Source organism: Ogataea haglerorum (genome assembly GCF_019207285.1).
Source record: "Ogataea haglerorum isolate 81-453-3 chromosome Unknown 81-453-3_NODE_16_length_219348_cov_95.707317, whole genome shotgun sequence".
Lineage (NCBI taxonomy): Eukaryota > Fungi > Ascomycota > Pichiomycetes > Pichiales > Pichiaceae > Ogataea > Ogataea haglerorum.
The window spans coordinates 102,399-125,584 of record NW_025065166.1 but is presented as its reverse complement, the minus strand read 5'-3'; the positions used below and the strand labels follow the sequence as shown (position 1 = coordinate 125,584).

The window sequence follows — 23,186 nt, the reverse complement described above, 5'->3', positions numbered from 1 at the left end:
CGCCCGTTGTGTCCTGAATTCAGCAGCGATGTCGGCTCCTCGGTGCTTCTTAAGATCAACGCTCTTGATTAAATTTTCAAAAAAATTTAACGAAAACTACGTGCGGGTAACCCCGGCTGCCGGAGCGTGTAGACGCTGACGGCCACCATCGTGAGCGTGGCCGCCACGCAGAGCGCAAACGCGTAGTACAGCAGGGAGCGGGTGCTGCGGACGGCCGACTGGGTGAGGTGGAGTTTGCCCGGCGAAACCGTGCTATTCACAGCGACAGTCAGCTCTGTTGCCATATCGTTGGGCCAGCTAAGGTCGGCCAAAAACGAGGAGTTCGGCCCGTCGTACGCCACAAACGGCGCCAGGCCTTCTTCTTCGAGGAACTGTCGCACGTGGGCCCCGAAGTCTTCGTAGATTCCTCGGATATCGTCCAGAAGCGCTTGCGACCCAGCTCCAAAATCGGTTTTCAGCGTGTGCGTCGTGTTGTGTAGACGCGTGTCCCCGCTCAGGGTAACGCCCACTGAAGAGGAAGTCTTCTGTGTCCAACAGGAATACAGAAGCAGTGAGAAAATTATGTATTTTAGCAGATTCTTCGCGTTCGACCGCATTCCAAGCCAGAAGGACGCAAGAAAATTCAGCCTGATGCTATCCCCCAGAAACGGCACAAGCACCTCTGCGAGCTTGAACGCCTCGAAATCGACGGTTCGGAAGGTGTACTCTAAGAAGTCCGTCTTTTCCGTGGCCTCGAACGGAAAACACGCCGCCTGTTTCTGCTCATGTGCAAAGCGTAGCCAGTCAAGCAGCATCTGTGCTACCACGAAAATAATCATCAACGCAGCGAGAACGTACACCGCTTTATTATCTCTTGAGGCTGCCGAGCTCGAGTACGCCAGGTGCAGCGCTGACCCGTTCGAAATGGAGTAGTTGTAGATATCAGGGCCGGACAGGTCCATCAGGTCAAAGACAGCAGAAACGTTGTGGAGCGTCTCGTTTGTGAGAGAGTCGAAAAAAGCAAAGTAATCGCGGAGGTTCTCGAAGTATTTCTCGTACGCGTTGGTTACCGTGCGGTTCTGTATTTCGTTCTCCAGATAGCTGCCGACCCATGTATAATTTATACTCATTTTGTCCAAGCTCACTGAACTTCCAACATACACTGCCTGGGAATCGAGACTAGACTTGAGCGCCCCGAGCGCGCTGTTTTGCGACGCGAGCGACGTCGTGACGGTGCGGTTGATCGAGTCGGCGAGCTGCTGCAGAATCGGGCGCAGGTCAATGGCGGCGACCGCCGCGTACGCCGTGGTGATTGTGTCGTTGAGCGTGGAGTTGAGGTACGCGGCTTGGGCCGTCAGATCGTTGGCCACGACGGTCTCCAAACCGTCCAACAGCACGGACTGGACGTTGTGCACGTCTGTGTTGGAAGCAACCGAAAGAGCCGTGTTCAGCGGCGAGCTAGACGACCCGGAACTCGACGACGCCGAGCGGCCGTCCAGCAGCACGATGGTCAACACCAGCCCCCCGAAAAGCGTCCACTCGTTCCAAACAGCAAGCAGCCAGCGCGACTTGAGACACAGGTACGGCGTGGGCTCGGTGGACCTGTTCTGAGCAGTGGCCATGAGAAAAAATGGTGATGTTTCAGAAATGTCTTACTCTATTTTATAGTGCTTGAGGAGCACGCACTGGCCGGGCTGCACAGAGTAGACGAAAAAATCGCCCGTCCGCGTCGCGACGTAGCAGTTGTTGTCGACAAGCCCCACCTCGCTCTCCACCTCGCTGCTGAGCTTGATGAACGCGTAGTCTCTTTTCGGCTCCAGAATCGAGTTGATCTGCGACGGCAGGTACGTCCTGGACTTCGACCAGATGAAGTTCTTGAGCGACTCGGCGCTCTTCTTCTTCGCAAACCCGTTGTGGCCGCCCAGCTGGCTGTTGATGAGCCGGTTGATCTCGCTCGACTCCTCCTCGGTGATGCTGCTTTCGCGCGGCAGCGCGTCGGGGGCGTCGACGTCGGTGTCGATCGACCCCGTCGACTCGCGCCGGTCGACGCCGTCGAGCCGGAAGAAGTGGACGGTGCCGGTGTTGGACGAGCAGCACAGCACCGTGGCGTCGGCGTTGAAGCTCAGACACGAGATCTGCGCCGTGTAGCTCCCGCGCCGGAACTCGTGCACCTTCCTGCCGTCTGCCACGCGGAACACCCGCACTATCGTGCCCTTGACGCTGGCCGTCGCCAGCAGCCGGCCGTCCTTCGACACCGCGATCCGCTGCAGCGGCGACTTGTGGCACTCAATCACGTTGGTCGGCTGGATCTGCAGCGCGTCAAACACCACCACCGTGCCCGCGTTGGCGGCCAGTTCGTCGGAAGTCCCCGACTGCTGGAACACAAGCACGCTCTCGTCGTCCGCACACAGGTCGCAGATAACCCGGCCGCTCGACCCCGCGCTCGCCTCAATGCTGTGCAACAGCTTCATGCACGACACGTCGTACACAAAGATCTGGTCCACGAGCACCACGACCAGCCGCTTGCGGTTCATCTTGACGTACAGGATCGCCGTCGGAAACGTGAGCTCGCAGATCACAGCCTTGCGCTTGGTGTTGATGATCTTCAGCTTGCGCATTGTGTTGGCCGGCTTGTCGCCGACCCCCACAACGGCGATCAGAGACGTGGAAAACAGCATCTCGACCAAGTTGGCGCCGCCGTCGTCCGTCTTCTGGAAACACTCGCCGAACGGGTCGCAGTTGTACACCTTGTAGGCCGCGTCGAAGCCGGCCGCGAGACACGTGTAGTCCTGGTTGAACGCGATACTGCGGAGGGCCATGCGGCGAGGCTGTCTGTTTTTGATTTTTGTCGGGGGCGCGCAGGCTGCGGGGTCGCGTGACGCCCGGCCACGTGATCGCCGACCCCCCGTTTCTGTGTGTCGCACGCTTGCCCGCGCTGCGGTTATTTCCCCGGGTGTGTTTTCGCATAGACTATGGGGCTATTTTCCCCGCTACGAGAAGCTTAGCCGGCCCTGGCCACCCCGGGCACGCAATAAAAAAATGAGCCCGACCCAGCATTTCTCACCCTTCTTTTCTTTAGCATGTCGAGCAAGCACTGGAACTACAAGCACGACCTGGTCCATGCGCATCTCAAGGGCCTGTGTCACGGCAACCCGGACCTGCAATTCATCGAGTCCGAGCGGGTGGTGATAAACAAGTACTCCAAGCCCGATAAGGTGATGATCCTGTCGGGCGGGGGCTCTGGCCACGAGCCATTGCACGCCGGCTTTGTGGGCGAGGGCTGTCTGGACGTTGGGGTTGCTGGTTTCGTTTTCGCCTCGCCTTCGACAAAGCAGATTCTCTCGGGTCTGAAGGCAAAGCCCTCACATAAAGGCACGCTTATTGTGGTGAAAAACTACACCGGCGACATTCTGCACTTTGGGCTCGCTGCCGAGCGGGCCAAGGCCGAGGGCGTCCCCGTGGAGCTGCTGATTGTCCAGGACGACGTTTCTGTCGGCAGGACCAAGAACGGCATGGTGGGCCGGCGCGGTCTGGCCGGAACGGCCCTTGTGCACAAGATTATCGGCGCCAAGGCCGCCAGAGACTCGAACAGAGCCTCGTTGAGCGAGGTGTACCGGCTGGGCGAGGCCGTGGTGGCCAACCTGGTGACGATCGGCGCGTCGCTCGACCACTGCACGATTCCGGGTAGCAGGCACCACGAGTCCGGGTCCGACGACGAGGACGAGCAGAAGCACCTGCTCGGGGAGGACGAGATCGAGGTGGGCATGGGGATCCACAACGAGGCGGGCATCAAGCGCGTCTCGCCGATCCCGACGATCGACTCCCTCGTGGCGGACCTGCTCAAGTACCTGCTCGACAAGAGCGACAAGGAGCGGAACTACGTGGACTTCGACGCTTCGGACGAGGTGGTGCTGATGATCAACAATCTGGGCGGCACGTCGAACCTCGAGCTGTACGCTATCCAGAACACCGTCGTTGAGCAGCTGGCCAGCGGCTACAAGATCAGGCCGGCAAGAGTGTACACTGGTGCGTACACGACGTCGCTGGACGGTCCCGGCTTCTCGATCACGCTGCTGAACGCGACCAAGGCGGGCGGCAAGGAGGTTTTCGAGTGCCTGGACTACCCCACAAAGGTGCCTGGGTGGAACTCGTCGTACACGACGGCAGAATGGGCGGCCAAATCGGAGTCGTTCGTCATCGACGCTCCACAGGCGAGCGACGCGTCGGCCGCGTCGAAAGTGCGCTTCTCGGGCAGCACGGCCAAGGCTGTGCTCGAGAGCGGGTGCAAGAAGCTGCTGACCAAGGAGCCGAAGATCACGCTGTACGACACGGTCGCCGGCGACGGCGACTGCGGCGAGACGCTGGCGAACGGCGCGCACGCGATCCTCGACTTGCTGGCTGCCGATGAGCTGGAGGTCGCAGACGCAGTCCGGAGCCTGACCCAGATCACAGACGTCGTCGAGACGGCCATGGGAGGCACGTCTGGCGGGCTGTACTCGATATTCATCTCCGCGCTGGCCAAGTCGCTCAAGGACAGAGAGCTCCAGCAGGGCGGCTACGACGTGACGCCCGAAATCTTGGCCGCGTCGCTCAAGGATGCCCTGGACTCGCTGTACCGGTACACACGGGCTCGTGCTGGCGACCGGACGCTGATCGACGCGCTGGCGCCGTTTGTGGAGCAGTTTGCCGCCACCAAGGGCGACCTCAACCGGGCCAACAAGGCGTGCCACGAGGGAGCGGAGTCGACCAGAAAGCTCAAGGCCAAGTTTGGCCGTGCGTCGTACGTGAGCGAGGACGAGTTCAAGCCGTTTGAGGCCGAGGGCGGGCTGCCCGACCCCGGCGCCATCGGGCTCGCCGCGCTGGTCGACGGCTTTGCGGAGGCGTACAGCAAAATAGGCTCCAATCTGTAGACGGAAAATCTGCAACCGGGCAGTGCATTGTGTATAAAAATGGAGACCAGTGATTTTTTTTTAACAAGGTTATGGCACTTCTTGTTGACCTGTGCGACCAATTGAGCGGCGAAACGGCCCCCGCGCACGTTCCGCGGGTCCTCACCGTTGCCGGCTCTGACTCGTCGGGCGGCGCAGGGATCGAGGCCGATGTCAAGACCATCACGGCGCACAAGTGCTATGCCGTCACCTGTATCACGGCCCTCACGGCCCAGAACTCGTTCGGCGTGCACAGTGTCGCGGTGACCCCCGCAGAGACCGTGGAGAAGGTGCTGGTGGCCATTGCCGACGACCAGATTGCGCTCGACGCCATCAAGCTCGGCATGCTGCCGGACGAGACGCTGTCGGTGATAACGCCGTTTCTGGCCGCCCGTGCCGCCAGCGCGCCCATTGTGCTGGACCCGGTGTTTGTGGCGAAGAACGGCGACCGGCTGAGCTCTGTGGCAGCGCTGAAAAAAGTGGTCGAGCTGTTCAAACATGCGGCCCTCGTTACCCCGAACTCGCGCGAGGCGGAAGTTTTGCTGGCTGTGCTGCGCAGCTCGGACCCTGGCGTGGAGCAGATCACCTTTGCCACGGCGGACGATTTTTACGCGGCTGCGCGCCTGCTCGGGTCGCGGTTCAAGGTAGACGTGCTGTTCAAGGGCGGGCTTGTCCCGGTGAACAAGGACCTGGCTGTCGACCCCGAGAACCCGGTGTATATTCTGAACGTGCTGTACGAGCACCGGTCAGGAACACTCACCGTATTCCGGTCGAACTACATCGACTCGCCAAATCTGCACGGAACGGGCTGCACGCTCAGCTCGGCGGTCGCGTGCAATCTGGCCCGCGGCGCGTCTCTGGCGACCGCGGTCGAGAACGCCATCGGGTTTGTCAACGAGGCCATCAGACACGCAGAGGTGAAGCCCAACGGGCCGTTGAACCACATGTGGGCGATCGGACGGCCGCAGGAGGTGCGGAAGGACGCCGGACTACTGGCGTTCCTCATCAACCACGAAAAAGTCGCTCCACACTGGCAAAGATACACTCATCACCAGTTTGTGCGGCAGGTGATGGAAGACACGCTGCCAGTGGAAAAATTCAACTACTTCCTCAAACAGGACTACCGCTACCTGCAGGCGTACCACCGCGTGCACGTGAACTTGCGCAGCATCACAGAGTCGGAGGAGCTGCAGGCGTACGTGGACGAGATTCTGGGCAATATCGAGAACGAGATGGAGAGACACAAAGTCAAGCTGAAAAGCAGATGGCCCGACCTGGACCTGGAGGAAATCGTCGCTGGACGTGCTACGCTGGACTATATCAACTATTTGGTCGAGCTGTACGAGAAGACACACGACTGGCTGCTGTGCAAGACTGCGCTGATGCCGTGTCTGATTGGTTACAACCATGCTGCTGCCAATGCGCTGAATAACGGCACGAAATTCTTGGTGGCAGATCCAGAAAACAACGCGCAAACTCTCCAGACGGCACGCAAATTGCAGCAGGACGCGGAGAGCGGCAGGTTGTCGTACCGGGTGGACGCAGGCTCGGCGACACAAAAACTCTACCGCGACTGGCTCGGCGACTACGTGTCTCCGTGGTACGTGGAGGCCTGCAAACGCGGCGAGCAGGTCCTCAACGAGTACTTCGACGAGTACGTCAGCAGGAGGAAGAACGAGGACGGGTTCGATAAAGGCAAACTTTTAGACACTTTGGCAGACATTTTCGCCAAGGTGTCGAGCTTGGAAGCAAGCTTTTGGGACGATTGCATCAATGGTCCTGGAAATATAAATTAGATTGAATATTAACGGCAACACTCACAATGTCGCGTAAGAAACCAGTTTATTACACACCAGTCTATCTAGGCTTGCTCCTGTGTCTGGGCACTCTGAAGGTCGATGAAGCTGGATAAGTCTGCCTGGTCGGCGGACTGCTCCAGCAGACTGTCTAGGTAGTCTATGTTGCCCAGATAGCTCGAGTAGTCTGTCTGAGCAGCAGTGGTCTCTGTTCGTTGGTCCGTGGCGTTCGCCAGATCGGAGGAGGTGGTCAGCGGGATCGTGCCTATTGCACTTGCGTCAAATGCCGGGTCCACAGTGTGCTTGACGGTGCGCAGCTGTGACACTTCGGACGCGGGGGTCGAGCCAGAATCTTCCTCCTCCGGGACTATCGAGAACGGCTTCATTCCGGACTCCGTGTAAGTTCTGGTCTGGTAGAGATCGTCCATCAGCGTGGTATTTGTTTTGGCATTCGTCAGCTGGAACCCGTTCAGCGAGTCTGTCGAGTTGGCACTCACCAACGGCGGTCTTTCGTTGGTCAGAATCGAGTTTGGCGAACCCAGCGACGAGTTCACCGTGTTGGACGACGAAACGGACAAAAATGAATTGGATCTCCGCGGCTGCTGGGCCATCATGTGCTGGGGATACGGCGAGTAGTGCGATTGATGAGAGTGGCCGTGAACGCCATGGTGGTGCGAGTGGCTCAACGATCCGCTGGAATGGGTGGACGAGCCCGTGAGGTTTTTCTTAAGCATCTGCGGATAATTATGGTGGTTTTTGCTATTATGAGAGTTCAGGTTGGTATGCGACAGTTTCTGTCCCGTGGGCTGCGTTGAAATCAGGTCGTTGAGACTCTGGTGGGAGGGTGTGGAGGGAAGAGATGAGTGTGACGAGTACGACTGCGACGGGCCGATCAGCGGGAAGAGCGGGAACAGAGAGTCAGGGTTGATCGATTCTCGCGGACTTGAAATCACCGAGCCGCTCGAAACGTTTCTGTTGCGGTTGTGGTACAGCTTGGAAGAGTTGTTGTCGTCGAAACTGTCTAAAAGACCAGATCCGGACGTGTTGATGCCCTGGAACGGTTCGCTGGTCATTGAGTTCGACTTGGACCGTCCGTTAGCAGTGGCCGGAGGCACGACCGGCTCTGAGGTCGAAATACTGCTCATGAGAGTAGAGAAGTTGCTGTTCATCGTGTTCAGCGGCGCAACGTACTCGTCAACAGAAACATGGATTTCCCCAGCCTTCTTATGCTGGCCATGCGGCGTCGACGACCGAAAGTTCTGGAGCGGGTCCGTCCCCACCAGCCGTTTCGAGAACTGCTGGTACTGGAGTCCCTGCGACGGCTTGTCTGAGGTAGCGGAGTTCAGCGACAGTAGGCTGTCATTCTGCTGGGATTCGGATCCCAGAGGCGGCGACGCCATACCCCATGACTGAATAACACCGTTGACGTTATCTTTGTCAATATTCAGCGACAGCGACTCGGGAGGGGAGATTTTCGACTTCTGTTCTTTGGCGTCCTCGTCCTTCTTCTTCGAGCCTGCCTTCTTCTGCTTCGACGAGCACGTGCACTCGCCGTCGACGTGGCACGCACAGCCCACGTCGTGGTCTTTGGTTTTCGAGTTGCAAGTGCAGGCTACGTGTGCGTTCTTCAGCTTGCGTTGTTGTCGGCAGTGCGCACACTGCGTCGAGGGCCGGCCCTTGGGTTTGATCATCATGATTGGCTGGTCGACATGTGTGCACGTTGTGACTCTGTGGCCCCTGATACACCGCTCACAGGCGTACTTAACGCCGTTGATCAACACCATGTTGGGAGGAGTAGATAGAGGTTGTGCGGTCTTCGGAGGGTGTGTATGTCAGCCTGACGGAGGAAACCTTAGTGCCTGCAAAAACAAACCACTTGATGCCGATCGGGACTGGTGGGTTTGATCCTTTTAGGCTGAGGTCTGCTTTTTGGACGGGTGGAAAAAACTGGTTGTTTTCTTTAGGAATCTTTTTTTTCTTTGTTCGAGGGCCAATTTTGCGTGCCCAGAAGAGAAAAGGGCAGATAAAGCCACACCTATTACCTCATCCATACGTGGCGCATTATCTATCGATAATTTCATTTGTTTTTCGGCCTCCACGAGTGCTGCTTAGATGACTGCCGATGATGTGTATCCGGCCGACACCGACGTGTCGATGCATTCCAAGGTGTGGTCCACCTTGATCACAAACAGGAAGTATCTTGAGGGCCTGCTGACCCTGGACTTCTCGCTGAAAAGGGCGCAATCCAAGTATCCCCTAATTGCCTTGTACACCTCGCAGCTGGACCCCAAGTCCGTTCTGGAGATCTGCCGGCGAGGAATCCCGATCATGCAGGTGGAAGCGTTGGTCCCCACCAAGTCGAAGGAGTTTGGCCACGATTCCAGGTTCTACGATACCTGGTCGAAGTTACAGCCGTTCAAGCTCACGCAGTTCCAAAGAGTCATCCAATTGGACTCCGACATGGTTGTGATCCGCAACATGGACGAGCTCATGGAGCTGCCGCTCGACGAGCACATTGCCTTTGCTGCTAGCCCTGCGTGTGTGTGCAACCCTTTGAAATTGGAGCACTATCCGAGAAACTGGATTCCGAAAAACTGCTCCTACACAAACTACCACGCGAAAATCGGGGAATCCGTCCGCGAAGACGACGAGTTCCGCCACATCAAGGGCCCGGACTCACGGTACGGACTCAAGGCGTGCAACGGCGGCCTGCTGATTGTGAAACCCAACATGGACAATTATAACGAGATATTGAAAACGTTATCGATGCCGGAGAAAACGGCGTCGTACGACTTCCCGGACCAGGAGCTGCTCTCGGACGTGTTCCGCAACCGCTGGCTGGGGCTCTCGTACAAGTATAACTGTCTGAAAACCTTGAAAAAATGCCACGCCGATGTTTGGGACATCGACGAAATAAAAAATATCCACTACATCATCACCCCCAAGCCATGGGAGGTGAGCAGGGACACTTTCGACGACGAGACGGGGACTTTCGAGATCTGGTGGAAGATCAACGATGAGAGACTAGAAACGGAAAAGATGAATTATGTTCTGACTAATGTGTGATATATCTTCATTGTTTGTATGTTAATGATTTAGTTTGCTACTCTGCTCCTTCATCGTCTCCAGGTTAACGCTGCTGCTCAGACTCACCTTGCGCAGACTCTTGTTGATTTGTGCCTCGTGCTCGTTGAATGTGCTTGATCTGGAACGCGTGTGGTCGAGTTTCGGGTTCAGGATCGGCGTGGTGGCTGGAGACGGAAACTGCGACGATGAGACCGGCGAGAAGGGGCCGCGGCTCGACGACGCAGAAAAAGTACCCGAAACGCGGAACTCGTCCATCGGAATCTCCTCCTTAGTGTGGCTTAGCGGAATCACCTGTCGCGAACTAACCGTGTCCATGTGTTTGTAGTAGAAAAACTGGTATGTGATGACTAGATTCAGACTCATCTGGAAGATGGCAGCAACCACAAAAATGACCCCCACGTTGTCTGTGCCGTACATCAGGTAGCTGATTTTCGTGAGGTCTCCACCCAGCCAACTGAGCAGAAGTATGGTTTTGAAGTTTTCCACGGTGCGCAGCCGCTGGAACAGCAGGATCTGCGGCAGGGGCAGCGTGCTCTCTATCAAAAATGAGCACGATGCAAACACCAACCCCAGCCACTCGGTCCTGCCGAACACCAGCTGGACAGTAGTCAAGCTTAGCACCAGGCCCCCGAAGAACTGCATGTATTGCGAGTACTCGTCCCACTGCCAGAACCGGAACGGCCTAATGTAGCGGGCGTCGTACAGAAACAGGAACCGCAGGAACAGCCGGCTGCAAAAGTCGGACACTCGTCTGGCGTACTGCACAGCCGCGTTCGAAGCTTTTTCCAGTGGGTCGCCATAAACAGAGCCCTCGTCCGTGGGGTCCCAGGCGACGTTCCACGCCGACCTGAGAAACTCGGGCCACGACTCCTCGTACCGCAGATACGCCGTCTCGGTGGGGTCTCTGTATTTGATGGCCACCTTCAGCAGGAGGACGTGTATGAAGATCATGACAAAACATTGTCTGAGAAGACTGATTTCGAAAGGCTCGTTGATGTAGTAGAAGATCCGAAATGTTGATGCAATCAGCATCGTCGCGCAGATGTCTATAGAGAAGCCCTTGGAGGACTTTTTGCGGCGGATGCTAAGCAGGGTCGTTCCGTACGTGACCAGCGGCGTGGCCGACATGAACCAGTTGATGACAGTTTTTGCTTCCGGGATAAACTCCGGCGGCAGTGTGAGGTAGGCCATCTTGGCGGCAGGAATTGGATCAGATGTCTATTCTTATTTCTTACAGAACTGTATCCATCCAGGGAACAAAAGAAAATAAATAAAATATTTTTTGTTTATTTACATGTGTCATGATTTGAGATCTCTCTTGTCCAGATATATATCCAAGAATAATATAAAGGGCGAGTGGCTGAGACGGACGGCGCACAGCTGCGGAATTGCCACTTCCGGGACGAAAGGGGAGCTTGCCGAGTCGCTCTGCCGCGCCGTTGAGCGGCCGTCTGTGCTGAGGGAGCCCTTTCACGTGCTCGCGATCGATGTCGGCCTGCGCAACTTCTCGTTCAGCCGGTTCAGGCTCGAGACGCTGGAGGAGGGCAGCGTGCCGTCACTCGTGCAGTGGTACAAGATGGACCTACATCAGTACACCGGCATCGAAAACGAGGAGTTCACGCCGGTCAACTACAGCCAGATTATGGGTCACGTGGTGCGCGATCTCGTGTACGCGAGCGACGTGCCCGACGTGGTGGTGGTGGAGCGGCAGCGGTTCCGCACAATGGGCAACAAGAACGTGTTTGAGCACATTTTGAGGAGCAACATTCTTGAGAGCGTCTTGGTGGCCACGATACTGGCCAGGGGCCGCTGCCATGTGGAGAGCCAGTCGCCGCAGAAAATGGCGTCGTACTGGACAGGCGCCAAGGATTCGAAAACCGAGCGAATGGTCAAGGTTGCGCGCTGGATGGACGTGCTGCTCGCGGGAGAGCGCTCGCACGAGGTCCCGTTCGCGCTCGGAGCGTGCTACGCACTAGATTCGCCGCCCAACCTGCCCGCCGCACGGTCGCCGTCGCGCCACCTCTACGACCAGATGCTGTATCTCAACTCTATAAATTCAGTCTACAAGATCGACGCGGCAGAGTCGCGCAAAAAGGGCGACGACGTGGCCGACTCGCTGCTACACGGGCTGTGCTACCTCGACTTTGAGCGCAACAAGGCACGTCTGCGCCGCCTGCTGCTCGGCCCTAGCCACGCAGCAGCCGGAACTTCTCATGTCTCTGCCGCAGCTGCTGCGCATGCGCCACAATCCGCTCCAGACGCTTCGCCTTGATCTGGGCCGTGCGCGCACGCAGGTCCTTGCGCTGCTCGTCCCAGTACTCAGCCACAAACCCGTCAGACTTGGTGTTCTCAATCAGCTCAAACATGTGGTTGCAATACTCCGCGTCGGCTGGATACTTCAGCTCGTGGAAACCCTTACCGTCGCCCTTGGCAGCCACCTCCTCCTCATACTCCCGCATCATCTGCTCCTGCGAGGGCAGCCGCTCGCGGCCGCTGATCACCCGCGCCACATACTGCGCCTGACACTCGGCAAACGGGAACGGAATGATGTTCTTCCCCAGCGCGGCGTTGATCAGCGTCGGGTCCGGAATATAGAACATCTGCTTGTACACATACCGCACATGCTCGCCAGTCGTCAGTATCGCATGCTCCCCCTCGGTGTACGACTTCAGGAACGGAATGCTGTACAGATACCCCGTGCAGAATATTACGTAATCCACACCGGACACCGTCTCTCCGTCCACGGTGACGACCGACCTGTCAGCGACACGGTACTCGTCCACCTTGCCGATCTGCGCCACGTCGTCGATGAGGATGTCGGCGACGGGCGACGGCGACGCGGCTGAAACGATCACCTTGCCTGCGTACGTCGTGAGCTGCGTGGCAATGTCGATGCCGGAGGCGGAGTTTCCAACCACCAGCACGGTCTTGTTCTCAAACCGCTCCACGTCGTTGTAGTACTTTGCGTGGATGATACTCGCCGGGTCTGCAGCGTTCCATTCCTCAAGTCCGCGCACTTCTGGGATGTAGGGCAGGTCGAAATGTCCCTGAGCGAGGATTACGTAATCAAACGATTCGGTCAAGACAGCGTTGGAAACGGAGTCCTTGTAAGTCAGTTGCCAGGAGTCAAGCTTCTCGAGTGCAACGACAGTGCTGTTGTAGTGGAAACGCACGTTTTCGGGGATCGTGGCGGCGTATTTGCGGACGTACTCGGCGACTTCCTGTCTAGTCGGGAACGTCTCACACTCTGGCGGAAACTGCACGTCTTTGTACCGCATCATGTCCTTGACAATGTTGGTTTCCAGGTGCTCGTACATGGCGGACACGTAGGGAATGCCTGGGACGCTGTTTTCCCGCGCTTTGCGTTGATCCGTGGCGGGCACGGAGCAAGAAACTTTCTCTTTCTCCTTGCCTGTGTAATTCCACAGCCCGCCTGCCATGGCGTTTCTCTCGTAGACATGGATGTCCATGTCACTGCGGGGCTCCATGGCAACTGCCTTGGCCATGGCAACGCCCGCTGGTCCTGCTCCGATGATACAAATTTTCATTAGAAATACGAGTGTGTGGTGCGATCTTTTGAACTATTTTTTCGGCTAGGTGTAAGGTGTCGGAGTTATTAATCAGGCTACATAGAGGAGGACTTGTCATCTGCATGCTCGTACGTCTGCACGACTTCTGAGTCGCCGATTTCTTTGGCAAACTCTGTGATCGCAATCCGGCGGAAATCGTTGTCCCTGCGCTCCAGGAGCCACGAGAAGCCGTGCGCCTCCTTGTACAGCAAGTAGGCAATGACGCACCCCATAACTGCCTCGCCGGCGAAAAAGGCAAGCGCGGTCGGTTAGCCGCTTCCAAAGAACGGCGCATTAGCGGTGTTGTAGATGATGAGCGGCAACCAGGCTTGGAAAGTGAACGCAAGTGCTTCGACGACGCCGATGCACACGAACCGCTGCTCGGCCGAGTGGCTCATGGTTTCGTTGATCCAGGACATGTAGAGCACGCCACAGCCTGTCTCTGCAAACAGCAGGTACCAGCCCACAAACATAGCGACGTGGTTATGTGTCGGCCAGATGGTAAGGATGATGCACCCTATAACCGAAACCGTGCAGAAAACCACAATCATTGGCCATCTCTTGCCGATGATGTCGGACGTCCACGTCATGATCACGGTGCACACTATCTGCACAGCATAACCAGCTGTCGGGTACGTGTTGATGTGCGAGACCGAATAGTGCTCCGACTAGAGCCACAGGTTCATGTAGCTGTACAGCTTGATGGCCACAACGTGGAAGATGAACGCCGTGGAGAACAGCCAGACGGGCTACGTGAAAAACAGCGCCTTCATCGAGTTGAGGGTGAGCTTCTTCCGCGGCTGCCTCTTGACCGCGTCGAGGTTGGCTATAACCAGCTCTTTCTCGTCTTTTTTCAGCCACCACGACTTGGAATCGTGTGGAGCGTCCGGGATCGCAAAGTAGCCATAGATGGCCACCGGGATCGTGATAATTCCGTCAAAAATAAACAGCCACTGGTACGAGGCGAGGCCGTGCACACCGTTCATGCCGCTATGCAGTCCGCTCTGGAGGTAACCAGAGAACATGTTAGAGAGCGAGGACGAGATTTGGAAAATGCCCGCGCGCTTGCCGAGCTGCGACGGGGTATACCATTGGCCAAGAAGTCCAATGAGACCGCAATAACTCGTACTTTCAAAAAGACCAGTCAGGAACCGCAGTGCGTACACCTGTTTGACACCCGCCTGCGATTTGCTTGTTGCAGCTAGGCACATGCAACAGACCCCCCACAGAAGCTCCATTGTTGGCAGCCAAATTGACGGGCGGACTTTGGTGAGAACCATCTGGCTGGGGATCTGGCCGATAATGTAGCCAATGTTGAACAGCGTGCTACTGGCCATATTATACTGGTTGCCGTGGAAACCGTAGTCCTCCTTCATGCCGGACGCATATGCGTTGGACAGGTTGGTCTGGTCCAAAGTCTTCAGGAAGTATCCCACGCAAGCGTACGTGAGGATCCAGAAGTCGATCTTGAAGTACATTTATCTCTCCTTGGGAGATTTGTCGAGCGTGTCCCAGAGCTTGCCCTTGTGGCGGTGCCAGAACGCGGAAACAGACATGGCGGTAGGTCAGAGAGAGATCGTGTACGGCGGCCTCTTTAAGTACTTTGGCTACGATGCACGCAAATTTCGAACAATGTGACATGCAGGAACCCTCAATTCTGATACTGATTAGAAAGATTTATCAGAAGACGCAGAATGGGTAAAATCTTGCGACCGTCCAGCCAGCAAATATGGAGAGCATATAGGACGTCGGGGACTTTCCACTTCGTCTCAGAACTTGCACTGGTGCTCCCAGGGACCCTGGCAGTCCAGCGGGACCTCATCTGCGCTTATCGAAGCCACACTCCACAGCGGAGTTTTCCTGCAGCTAAAACTCCGACCATGCAAACAAAATCACCGCATGACTTTTCTTCCTCCAACATGCTTTTTGAAGACGAAGCCCGCCAACTGTACCGCGAGTCCATCCACATCGACTCGCTCAACATCTCCAATTGGGGACCAGAAATCTTTCACGCCTGGCGCAAGGGTGGCATCACCGTCGTCTCGTGCACCTGCGGCCTCTGGGAGGACTTCAAGGGCACCATTGCCAACATCGTCCAGTGGAAAAAGTGGTACGAGGAGTACAGCGACCTTATCATGGAGGTCACCAGCATTGAGGATATCTACACCGCCAAGAAGCTCAACAAGACAGGCGTCATCCTCAATTTCCAAAACACCTCTGGCATTGAGGACCAGCTGGACTATCTGCGTGTGTTCCGCGACCTCAACGTCCGCCAGATGCAGCTCACGTACAACACGCAGAACTACTCCGGCGCAGGCTACACGGAGCTGCGCGACTCCGGACTGACCGGTTTTGGCAGAGAGGTGGTGGACCAGATGGCAGATCTGGGGATCGTGTGCGATCTGTCGCACGTCGGGCACCAGACGACGATGGACACGATTGAGTACGCGCGCAAGCCGCCGTGCTTTTCGCACGTGTTGCCATCGGGCATGAAAAAGTCCGGCCGCAACAAGACCGACGAGGAGATCCTGGCGCTGGGGGCCAAGGGCGGCATGGTTGCTGCCTCCAACTTCGGACCCCACATGAAGAAGGGCAACGAGAGCACGATCGACGACTACGTGGAGGTGCTGGAGTATTTCATTGGCCTTGTGGGGGAGGATCTTGTCGGGATCGGGTCCGACGCGTCGGAGGGCCACGCCCGGCCGTCGCCGTTCCTGGAGTGGTGCAACAGGGACAAGGGCTACGCGCGCAAGATGACCGAGTGGGGCGCCGCGCCGGTCGTCAAGCCGCTCGGCAAGCTCGCCGACCGCGAGGAGCTGGCTGTGGCGATGGCAAGACGCGGCTGGTCGGCCGAGAGAATGCGCAAGGTGCTGGGTCTCAATTGGCTGAACTACTATCAGCGCATCTGGGAAAACTGAGCGGCGCAAGGCTGTGTAGAAGATTAATAATTATTTTCACTTATTCATGCTGGACAACGTCGACCACATTGTGCTGGTGCTGTCGGGCAAAGGCGGCGTGGGGAAGTCGTCCGTGACCACGCAGCTGGCGCTCACGCTCGTCCGCCAGGGCTACAAGGTCGGCGTGCTGGACATCGACTTGACAGGCCCGTCGATGCCCCGGATGTTTGGCATAGAGGAGGGCAAAATCCACCAGTCGTCGAACGGCTGGGTGCCCGTGTACTACGACGACTCCAAGAGGCTGGCTGTGATGTCGCTCGGGTTTTTACTGGGCGACAGGGGCAACAGCGTTGTGTGGAGGGGCCCCAAAAAGACCGGCATGATCCGCCAGTTTATCAAGGACGTTCGATGGGAGCATCTGGACTACCTGCTGGTGGACACGCCGCCGGGCACCTCTGACGAGCACATTGCGATTGCGGAGGAGTTGAGGTACTGCAATAACGTGGACGGCGCCGTTGTCGTGACGACGCCGCAGCTGGTGTCTATCAACGACGTGAAAAAGGAGCTGAATTTCTGCCAGAAAGTGAATTTCAAGGTGCTGGGGCTGGTGGAGAACATGTCAGGGTTTGTGTGCCCGCATTGTGCTGAGTGCACAAACATTTTCAGCTCGGGTGGGGGAGAGGCGTTGGCGAAGAGTCTGGACCTGCCGTTTTTAGGGAGCGTTCCGATTGACCCCACGTTCAACGAGCTTATAGAGAGACAGAACGAGTGGAAAGAGCGCGGGGACCTGATTACGCTGTACGGCGAAAGCACGCTGAGCGGCATGTTTGAGAACATGGCGCAGCAGTTGGGATGGATAAAAACTACTTAACGTACCCACGCAACGTGGTGGACACATCGTGGTCTAATGGTGGCGACGTCGCGGTGACGACAGTCTCCGAGATCTGCGTGACGGGCTCCTCGTGGACCAGCAAGTGGGTGGGGTTATGGATCCGCGTTATGCTGGTGGACCGCTGTCTGTGTAGCTCGCCGATCTCCTGCTCGAGGCTCAGAAACTGCTGCTCTTTCAGCGGGCTCTTTTCCTTTGCGTCCTTGTGCATGCCGTACTGATATAACTCTTTGTAATGGTCATAGTGGAACGTTTTCGGGTCGAAGAGCCGGTCCTTCAGCTGCATCATTTTTTCTATTCGCTTGATTTTTGTCACGAGACGGTCAATTCGCTCTTTCGAGGAGGCAAACTGCTGCGCAACGTCGCCCATCTCCGATTCTAGCCGCTTTATCTTATCCATGTATTTCGTCCTGTCGACAGCCTTGATGCTCTCATAACTGCGCTGCACACGGTCCAGTCTATCCATCACCTCTTCCTTCTCTATGCTCACGATCTCCCCACATTGCGTGTCCAGGTCTTTCGTGTAGCACCTGCTTACTCGCAATATGGCCTGAATCAGGTCCCGCTGCGCCTCAGGAATAGCTTTCAGGAGATTGTGCAGCTTGAATTCGTCGAGCGACGGCAATGTCTCGTCCGACATAAAAAGTAGCCAGTTTATTCTCAAAGTTATGCTTTTTCCAGCGCTGCTCACCTTTTCGGGGTGCTGCACCAATGTGATCTCCATGGAGCTGATTTCTCAGCTCAAACCTGTGCCTTCGAACCTCATAACTGCATTTCAGTACCTCTTCATCTCGCTCGCCGTGGCTCCTTTTCTGCCCCGAAATCACGACAAACGTCCTCCGTTCCAATATTTTTTGACCACCTCGCTCTTTTTCCTGTGTGCCATCGCAAACAACTTGGCGTTCAAGTACGGCATCTCTGTGCCCGTGCACATAGTGACGCGGTCGGCATCGACGCCGTTGACTGTGATCGTTGGGTCGCAATTTTTTGGCAGACGCTACTCTATCTACCAGATCGCAGGTGCTATCATTTTGTCCGCCGGTATAACTATAACTACGCTGTCCGGAGAAAAAAGCGACTCGAGCCATCCCGTCACCCTGACGGGCCTGCTTCTTGTGCTCGCGTCGACGCTGCTTGGAGTCGTCACCTCGTTCTGGAATAACAAAATCATGCTCACGCAGAACCTCAATTGGGTCCAGACCCTCTTCTACACCCATTTTTACGGCCTACCGTCTCTGCTGCTGATCAGCAACGGCATAGTCGCCGAACTGCAGCTGTATGGCCGCTCCTCCGACTTTTGGCGGTTTGCAGCGCTCAACACCGGAACGCAGCTCGTCTGTGTCACGGGAGTCAACATGCTGGCCCAGAAAACCGACCCGCTCACACTCGGTGTTGTGCTGCTTCTGCGCAGACTGGCCTCGTTCGTTATCTCTGTGGTATTTTTTGGCCATAACTTGGGTGCGTTGGGTTATCTGGGCATGCTCACTGCGTCTGCGGGAGCCCTCATCTATCAACTAGACAATGGACAAAAGAAAAAACTGAAATAACCCATATATACCTTATATACCCACCACAACCGTCTTAAGCTCAGAGTACTCGGCAAGTCCGTACTTGCTGCCCTCTCTGCCGAATCCGCTTTCTCCCATACCGCCAAATGGCAGCGCAGCTTCCGAGATCAGCCCCGTGTTAACCCCCACCATTCCCGCTTGCAGCTTCTCGGCCACTCTCCAGGCTCTGCTGTTGTTTTCCGTGTAGAAATAGGCCGCCAGACCGACCTCCGTGTTATTGGCCTGCTGCACAACCTCCTCCTCTGCGGAGAAGCGTATAACTGGGGCGACAGGACCAAATACCTCGGTGTAAAAGATGTCCATTTTTGGCGTCACGTCGCTGAGCAGCGTGAGGTCGTAAAACAGGGGCCCCAGATCTGGCCGTCTGCGGCCGCCGCGAACGATCTTGGCTCCCTTGTCCACGGCATCCTCCACCAATGACTCCACTTTGGCAAGAGCGTTTTCGTGAATGAGCGGACCGTGCGTGACAGAAGGATCGATACCTGGACCGAGCCGGGTGTTCCTATCGATCAGATCTGCCACCATGGCAACAAACTCGGCATAAATCTTGTCATGGACAAAGATGCGGTTTGCGCACACACACGTCTGGCCCGAGGAGCGGAATTTGCAGCTCATAAAGCCGGCGGCGGCCTTTTCCAGATCGGCATCTTCAAAGACGACAAACGGGGCGTTGCCCCCGAGCTCCATAGACAGCCGTTTGAGCGTGCTGGAACTCTGCTCCATCAACAGTTTGCCCACGCGGGTAGAGCCCGTGAAAGACACTTTCCTCAGGTCCGGCGACTTGCAAAAAAGCTCCCCCACCTTGGCGGTTTTGCCATGCGAAACAGGGACAAAATTCACCACGCCGTCGGGGACGCCGGCTTCGACGCCAAGCACAGCCATGGCCATTGCAGACAGCGGCGTCTCAGCTGCCGGCTTTATCACCGAGGTGCAGCCAGCCGCCAAGGCCGCGCCCAGCTTGCGTGTGATCATGGCAAGCGGGAAGTTCCACGGCGTAATGATCCCCACCGGACCGACTGGCTGCCATTGCGTGTACATGCGGTTCGCAGGCGTTGCCGAGGGGATTGTGTCTCCATAGCAACGCACAGCCTCCTCGGCAAACCACTTGAAAAAACTAGCAGCGTAGCGCAACTCGCCAAGGCTGTCTGCCAAGGGCTTGCCGTTTTCGAGCGTCACGAGCCGGGCAAGGTCTTGCTCGTGCTCCAGCATCAGATTGTGCCAATTGGAGAGGATCCGGGCACGTGCGTGGACGGGCACGGAGCGGTAGTCGTCAAACGCCCGCGCAGCAGCAGAAACAGCAACCTCGACCTGCTCGAGAGGCGTGTCGCTGACCTGGGCCAGCATCTGCTGGTTGGCCGGGTTCACCACTTCAAACCCTGGAAACTCGATAAACTGGCCGTTTATCAGCGCGCGCGGCTCCACAAGCCTCTTGCGCGCGCGCAGTCCGGACAATTGCCGACAAAAACGCAGTGGGCTCATGGTAGACAAAATAATCGTCGCGACGGACCTTTCACTCCAAATAATTATCTTTTATTTATTAATATTGCGTCAAAGCCATGGTATCTACTTCTGGTGCTGTTGGCTGCGCAGTGGGCATTCCAGCCGGCCTGGTGGCTATATTTGTGTGCGGTCTAATTATCAGTCAGCGTATGAGACACGACAAAGAGGACAAGATCCCAGAAGAGGTGCCCGAGGAGGAGTTCGGGCCGAGACAGGAAAAGGACGGCAGCGACTATTTGGACTCCGTGCCCGTCCTGGAGGACGCCACGTACGTGAAACAGCTGCACGGCGAGTCGCGGTTTAGGGAGGAAACAATAAGGGACGCAAATCTGTCTGGGTCGATGGTGTGAAGACAGCGAGATACAGGCACAGTACACGTGATGATACGCAGGATTAAATACGCATATATACAGGCATAATGTAGAGGATTGGCTTATGTGGGGGACAGCTCTTGCAAGATGCCGTTCGGCGTGACTGCTAGAACTCCAGATTGACGCTCGTGTCCTGCAACAGGTCCATCGTTGTGCCGTCGTCGAAAATAAGCCGCCACTCCTCGATCTGAAAGCTGTCGCCGCGCGACGCTCTCGCGGCCCGCAGCTTCATCAGCGCCCCGGCCTTGTCGCCCGCCACACGCACCTCGACGTCGATGTTGCCCTTCATGGTGTTGAGCTCGCCCCTGATCCACGGAAAGACGCCCTCGAAAGTGATCGATTTGCCCAGCTTCGAGCGCGCGTTCTCCGACCTCCTGAGGAAATACATGGTGGCGCTCATCACCGGCGACGAGATCTTTTCGTAGTTGAATATGCCGAACAGCGACACGCCCATCACGATCCAGAACCCTATGAACACCCTTCTGTTGCGTCTTTTGGTGGCAAACGGGTCGGGCAGCTCGTCGTTCACGGTCATTGGTCTGTTTTGCTTCGGAGTCTCTTCCTCCACTTCCTGGGCAGGAAAGTGTTTGCTCTCGAACACCGGTGTTTTGGTCTGCGCAAGGCGGATCGCAGAGCACCCAAAGCCCGCCCTTGGGCGAATCAGCGGCCTGCAGAAAAGTCTCAACATAAATGGTCAGACTTGAGTAAAATCAGATTAAATACTTTTTTTTTCCTTGTCATGTCTCCCATCACAGGTTCGGCCATTTACAAGAAAAAGGCCGGGATGATCACCGTCCTGGAGGAAGAGTCGCCGCCGCGTCTGGTATGGAAGTGCATTGACGCCGGCGTGGCGCCCCCCGTGGAGATTCTGCTCGACTCGGTCGTTACCCTGCAGGCCTCCAAGAAGACGTCTCCCAAGATGCTGTTGAAGATCGGCATAGGCGCCGGCTCGGAGGTGAAGTCCGAGGTGGTGTTTGCATTCAACAGCCGCATCTTCATGGACAACGTCAAGACCGTGCTGCAGCAGACGATCGCCCGTCGCAAGTCGGCCGCGGCAGCGGACGCCAGTCTCGCGGCGTCGGCCTCTTCTGGGCGGTCGACGCCGTCCGCAGCCGGGTCGCCCGCTCCGCTGGACGGCAGACAGGACGAGGTGCTCGCCGACATGCTTGATTCGAAGAAGCTGCTGAAAAACCTCACGCTCCAGCAGAAACTGCTCAGAGAAAACCCTGCGCTGATGAAGACGTTTGCAGAGGCCGTGATCAAGTCCGGGCTCGACCCAGAGGAGTTCTGGTCGACGCGAGTGCACCTCCTGCGCTCGTTTGCCATCCAGAACAACCAGAAGCGCGGCCCGTACAACGTCCTGAGCACGATCAAGCCGGTGGCCTCGAGCGAGAACCAGGTGAACGTCTCGGTCACGCGAGAAAAGATCCACGAGATTTTCCAGCAGTACCCGATCGTGCGCAAGGCGTACGACGACAACGTGCCGAAGATGAGCGAGGGCGAGTTCTGGTCGCGATTTTTCTCGTCGAAGCTGTTCCGCAAGCTGCGCGGCGAGAAAGTCAACCTGTACGACCGTGGAGACATCACTCTGGACAAGTATCTGTTCTACGACCCGGACTACGACGGCGAGGAGGAGGACGCAGACATCGACAAGCTGCTGGAGGAGAAGAAGGAGGAGGACGGCAGCCGCAAACGGCGCAACTCCGAGCAGCTGACGGCGGCGAAGAAAAAAATAAAGCTCTTCACGCAGGACGGCAAGCAGGTGTCGAAGTTCATCGATATCAAGGCCAACAAGGAGGATAACCCGGAGACGCTAGGCAACGGGCCGGACATCACGATGAAGGAGGACCAGAACGACGAGCTGGTCAGCGTGATGCGGTCGATGAACCGGCTCAGCAGACGCATGATGCAGAATATCAAGGACGACACCGACATGGACAAGGAGTTCGAGGAGGAGCTCGAACTGAGAGACCTGGACAACCCCAACACCGTCGAGTACAACCAGCTGGAGTACACGCAGCGCTCGAACCTGTCGTCCAACGTTCTGCCGGCAGACGTGCTCGAAAAGTTCAACGCGCAGTCGCAGCTGAACCCGACCCCGTCGGTCTACGACGCGTACATGAAAACATACAAAAAACAGCTCCAGGACGTGGATCTGTCTGCGGTCTACGCCAACAAAAAGCCGCTGCTCGACACGTACAAGGAAATCCTCAACATCATCAAGAAGAACGCCAAGAGCCAGGCCTGGACTATCAAGCTGGACGCGAGCGTCGAGAAACAGGACGTCGACGTCGACCTGCCGCACGACAGGCTCGAGACGCTCCGGCTCACGCACTCGACGAGCGTCGAGTTCCTGCGCCACTTCTGGCTGCACTTCAACTCGATCAGCACCTCGTCGCCGTCGACAAACCCCAACTTCCGCGCCGAGCTGCTCCAGCTGAAAAAACTCTACACCAGCATCTCCAAGTGCGTCGACCGCGTCCAGTCGAGTCTGGCGCAGCTGGAGGGCGCCGACAGAGACCTGGGCAGGCTGCTGATGGACCCGCTGAGCGCGTCGCTCGCCCAGGCGCTCACAAGCTACGAGGCAGCCATTGTGGGATGA

At 56.9% G+C, this 23,186-nt stretch overlaps 18 protein-coding genes across 18 annotated transcripts; 10 read left to right on the top strand and 8 right to left on the bottom strand.

The window, feature by feature from the left end:
* Window positions 1–86: 86 nt before the first annotated feature.
* KL911_004823 (uncharacterized protein) lies at window positions 87–1,601 on the bottom strand (the record flags this gene model as incomplete). Its single annotated transcript, XM_043200157.1, has 1 exon — window positions 87–1,601. The coding sequence occupies one exon, from the start codon at window positions 1,599–1,601 to the stop codon at window positions 87–89; it is 1,515 nt and encodes a 504-aa protein (XP_043052443.1).
* A 30-nt stretch (window positions 1,602–1,631) lies between these two features.
* On the bottom strand, window positions 1,632–2,798 carry KL911_004822 (uncharacterized protein; the record flags this gene model as incomplete). The annotated part of the gene is made up of 1 exon (XM_043200156.1): window positions 1,632–2,798. The coding sequence occupies one exon, from the start codon at window positions 2,796–2,798 to the stop codon at window positions 1,632–1,634; it is 1,167 nt and encodes a 388-aa protein (XP_043052442.1).
* A 261-nt stretch (window positions 2,799–3,059) lies between these two features.
* KL911_004821 (uncharacterized protein) lies at window positions 3,060–4,889 on the top strand (the record flags this gene model as incomplete). Its single annotated transcript, XM_043200155.1, has 1 exon — window positions 3,060–4,889. The coding sequence occupies one exon, from the start codon at window positions 3,060–3,062 to the stop codon at window positions 4,887–4,889; it is 1,830 nt and encodes a 609-aa protein (XP_043052441.1).
* A 71-nt stretch (window positions 4,890–4,960) lies between these two features.
* Window positions 4,961–6,703, top strand: KL911_004820 (uncharacterized protein; the record flags this gene model as incomplete). Its single annotated transcript, XM_043200154.1, has 1 exon — window positions 4,961–6,703. One exon carries the CDS (start codon window positions 4,961–4,963, stop codon window positions 6,701–6,703), a length of 1,743 nt encoding a protein of 580 aa, XP_043052440.1.
* Window positions 6,704–6,768: 65 nt separating this feature from the next.
* On the bottom strand, window positions 6,769–8,487 carry KL911_004819 (uncharacterized protein; the record flags this gene model as incomplete). The annotated part of the gene is made up of 1 exon (XM_043200152.1): window positions 6,769–8,487. One exon carries the CDS (start codon window positions 8,485–8,487, stop codon window positions 6,769–6,771), a length of 1,719 nt encoding a protein of 572 aa, XP_043052439.1.
* Window positions 8,488–8,815: 328 nt separating this feature from the next.
* On the top strand, window positions 8,816–9,769 carry KL911_004818 (uncharacterized protein; the record flags this gene model as incomplete). The annotated part of the gene is made up of 1 exon (XM_043200151.1): window positions 8,816–9,769. The coding sequence occupies one exon, from the start codon at window positions 8,816–8,818 to the stop codon at window positions 9,767–9,769; it is 954 nt and encodes a 317-aa protein (XP_043052438.1).
* Window positions 9,770–9,790: 21 nt separating this feature from the next.
* KL911_004817 (uncharacterized protein) lies at window positions 9,791–10,981 on the bottom strand (the record flags this gene model as incomplete). The annotated part of the gene is made up of 2 exons (XM_043200150.1): window positions 9,791–10,453; window positions 10,538–10,981. The coding sequence occupies 2 exons, from the start codon at window positions 10,979–10,981 to the stop codon at window positions 9,791–9,793; spliced, it is 1,107 nt and encodes a 368-aa protein (XP_043052437.1).
* A 385-nt stretch (window positions 10,982–11,366) lies between these two features.
* On the top strand, window positions 11,367–11,844 carry KL911_004816 (uncharacterized protein; the record flags this gene model as incomplete). The annotated part of the gene is made up of 2 exons (XM_043200149.1): window positions 11,367–11,737; window positions 11,823–11,844. 2 exons carry the CDS (start codon window positions 11,367–11,369, stop codon window positions 11,842–11,844), a joined length of 393 nt encoding a protein of 130 aa, XP_043052436.1.
* A 132-nt stretch (window positions 11,845–11,976) lies between these two features.
* KL911_004815 (uncharacterized protein) lies at window positions 11,977–13,338 on the bottom strand (the record flags this gene model as incomplete). Its single annotated transcript, XM_043200148.1, has 1 exon — window positions 11,977–13,338. One exon carries the CDS (start codon window positions 13,336–13,338, stop codon window positions 11,977–11,979), a length of 1,362 nt encoding a protein of 453 aa, XP_043052435.1.
* Window positions 13,339–13,442: 104 nt separating this feature from the next.
* Window positions 13,443–14,564, top strand: KL911_004814 (uncharacterized protein; the record flags this gene model as incomplete). Its single annotated transcript, XM_043200147.1, has 2 exons — window positions 13,443–13,448; window positions 13,536–14,564. 2 exons carry the CDS (start codon window positions 13,443–13,445, stop codon window positions 14,562–14,564), a joined length of 1,035 nt encoding a protein of 344 aa, XP_043052434.1.
* Window positions 14,565–14,733: 169 nt separating this feature from the next.
* Window positions 14,734–16,277, top strand: KL911_004813 (uncharacterized protein; the record flags this gene model as incomplete). Its single annotated transcript, XM_043200146.1, has 2 exons — window positions 14,734–14,923; window positions 15,166–16,277. The coding sequence occupies 2 exons, from the start codon at window positions 14,734–14,736 to the stop codon at window positions 16,275–16,277; spliced, it is 1,302 nt and encodes a 433-aa protein (XP_043052433.1).
* Window positions 16,278–16,323: 46 nt separating this feature from the next.
* On the top strand, window positions 16,324–17,087 carry KL911_004812 (uncharacterized protein; the record flags this gene model as incomplete). Its single annotated transcript, XM_043200145.1, has 2 exons — window positions 16,324–16,880; window positions 17,012–17,087. 2 exons carry the CDS (start codon window positions 16,324–16,326, stop codon window positions 17,085–17,087), a joined length of 633 nt encoding a protein of 210 aa, XP_043052432.1.
* A 32-nt stretch (window positions 17,088–17,119) lies between these two features.
* KL911_004811 (uncharacterized protein) lies at window positions 17,120–17,785 on the bottom strand (the record flags this gene model as incomplete). Its single annotated transcript, XM_043200144.1, has 1 exon — window positions 17,120–17,785. The coding sequence occupies one exon, from the start codon at window positions 17,783–17,785 to the stop codon at window positions 17,120–17,122; it is 666 nt and encodes a 221-aa protein (XP_043052431.1).
* A 28-nt stretch (window positions 17,786–17,813) lies between these two features.
* KL911_004810 (uncharacterized protein) lies at window positions 17,814–18,692 on the top strand (the record flags this gene model as incomplete). Its single annotated transcript, XM_043200143.1, has 1 exon — window positions 17,814–18,692. One exon carries the CDS (start codon window positions 17,814–17,816, stop codon window positions 18,690–18,692), a length of 879 nt encoding a protein of 292 aa, XP_043052430.1.
* A 12-nt stretch (window positions 18,693–18,704) lies between these two features.
* KL911_004809 (uncharacterized protein) lies at window positions 18,705–20,192 on the bottom strand (the record flags this gene model as incomplete). The annotated part of the gene is made up of 1 exon (XM_043200141.1): window positions 18,705–20,192. One exon carries the CDS (start codon window positions 20,190–20,192, stop codon window positions 18,705–18,707), a length of 1,488 nt encoding a protein of 495 aa, XP_043052429.1.
* Window positions 20,193–20,269: 77 nt separating this feature from the next.
* On the top strand, window positions 20,270–20,563 carry KL911_004808 (uncharacterized protein; the record flags this gene model as incomplete). Its single annotated transcript, XM_043200140.1, has 1 exon — window positions 20,270–20,563. The coding sequence occupies one exon, from the start codon at window positions 20,270–20,272 to the stop codon at window positions 20,561–20,563; it is 294 nt and encodes a 97-aa protein (XP_043052428.1).
* Window positions 20,564–20,690: 127 nt separating this feature from the next.
* On the bottom strand, window positions 20,691–21,272 carry KL911_004807 (uncharacterized protein; the record flags this gene model as incomplete). The annotated part of the gene is made up of 1 exon (XM_043200139.1): window positions 20,691–21,272. One exon carries the CDS (start codon window positions 21,270–21,272, stop codon window positions 20,691–20,693), a length of 582 nt encoding a protein of 193 aa, XP_043052427.1.
* A 51-nt stretch (window positions 21,273–21,323) lies between these two features.
* On the top strand, window positions 21,324–23,186 carry KL911_004806 (uncharacterized protein; the record flags this gene model as incomplete). The annotated part of the gene is made up of 1 exon (XM_043200138.1): window positions 21,324–23,186. The coding sequence occupies one exon, from the start codon at window positions 21,324–21,326 to the stop codon at window positions 23,184–23,186; it is 1,863 nt and encodes a 620-aa protein (XP_043052426.1).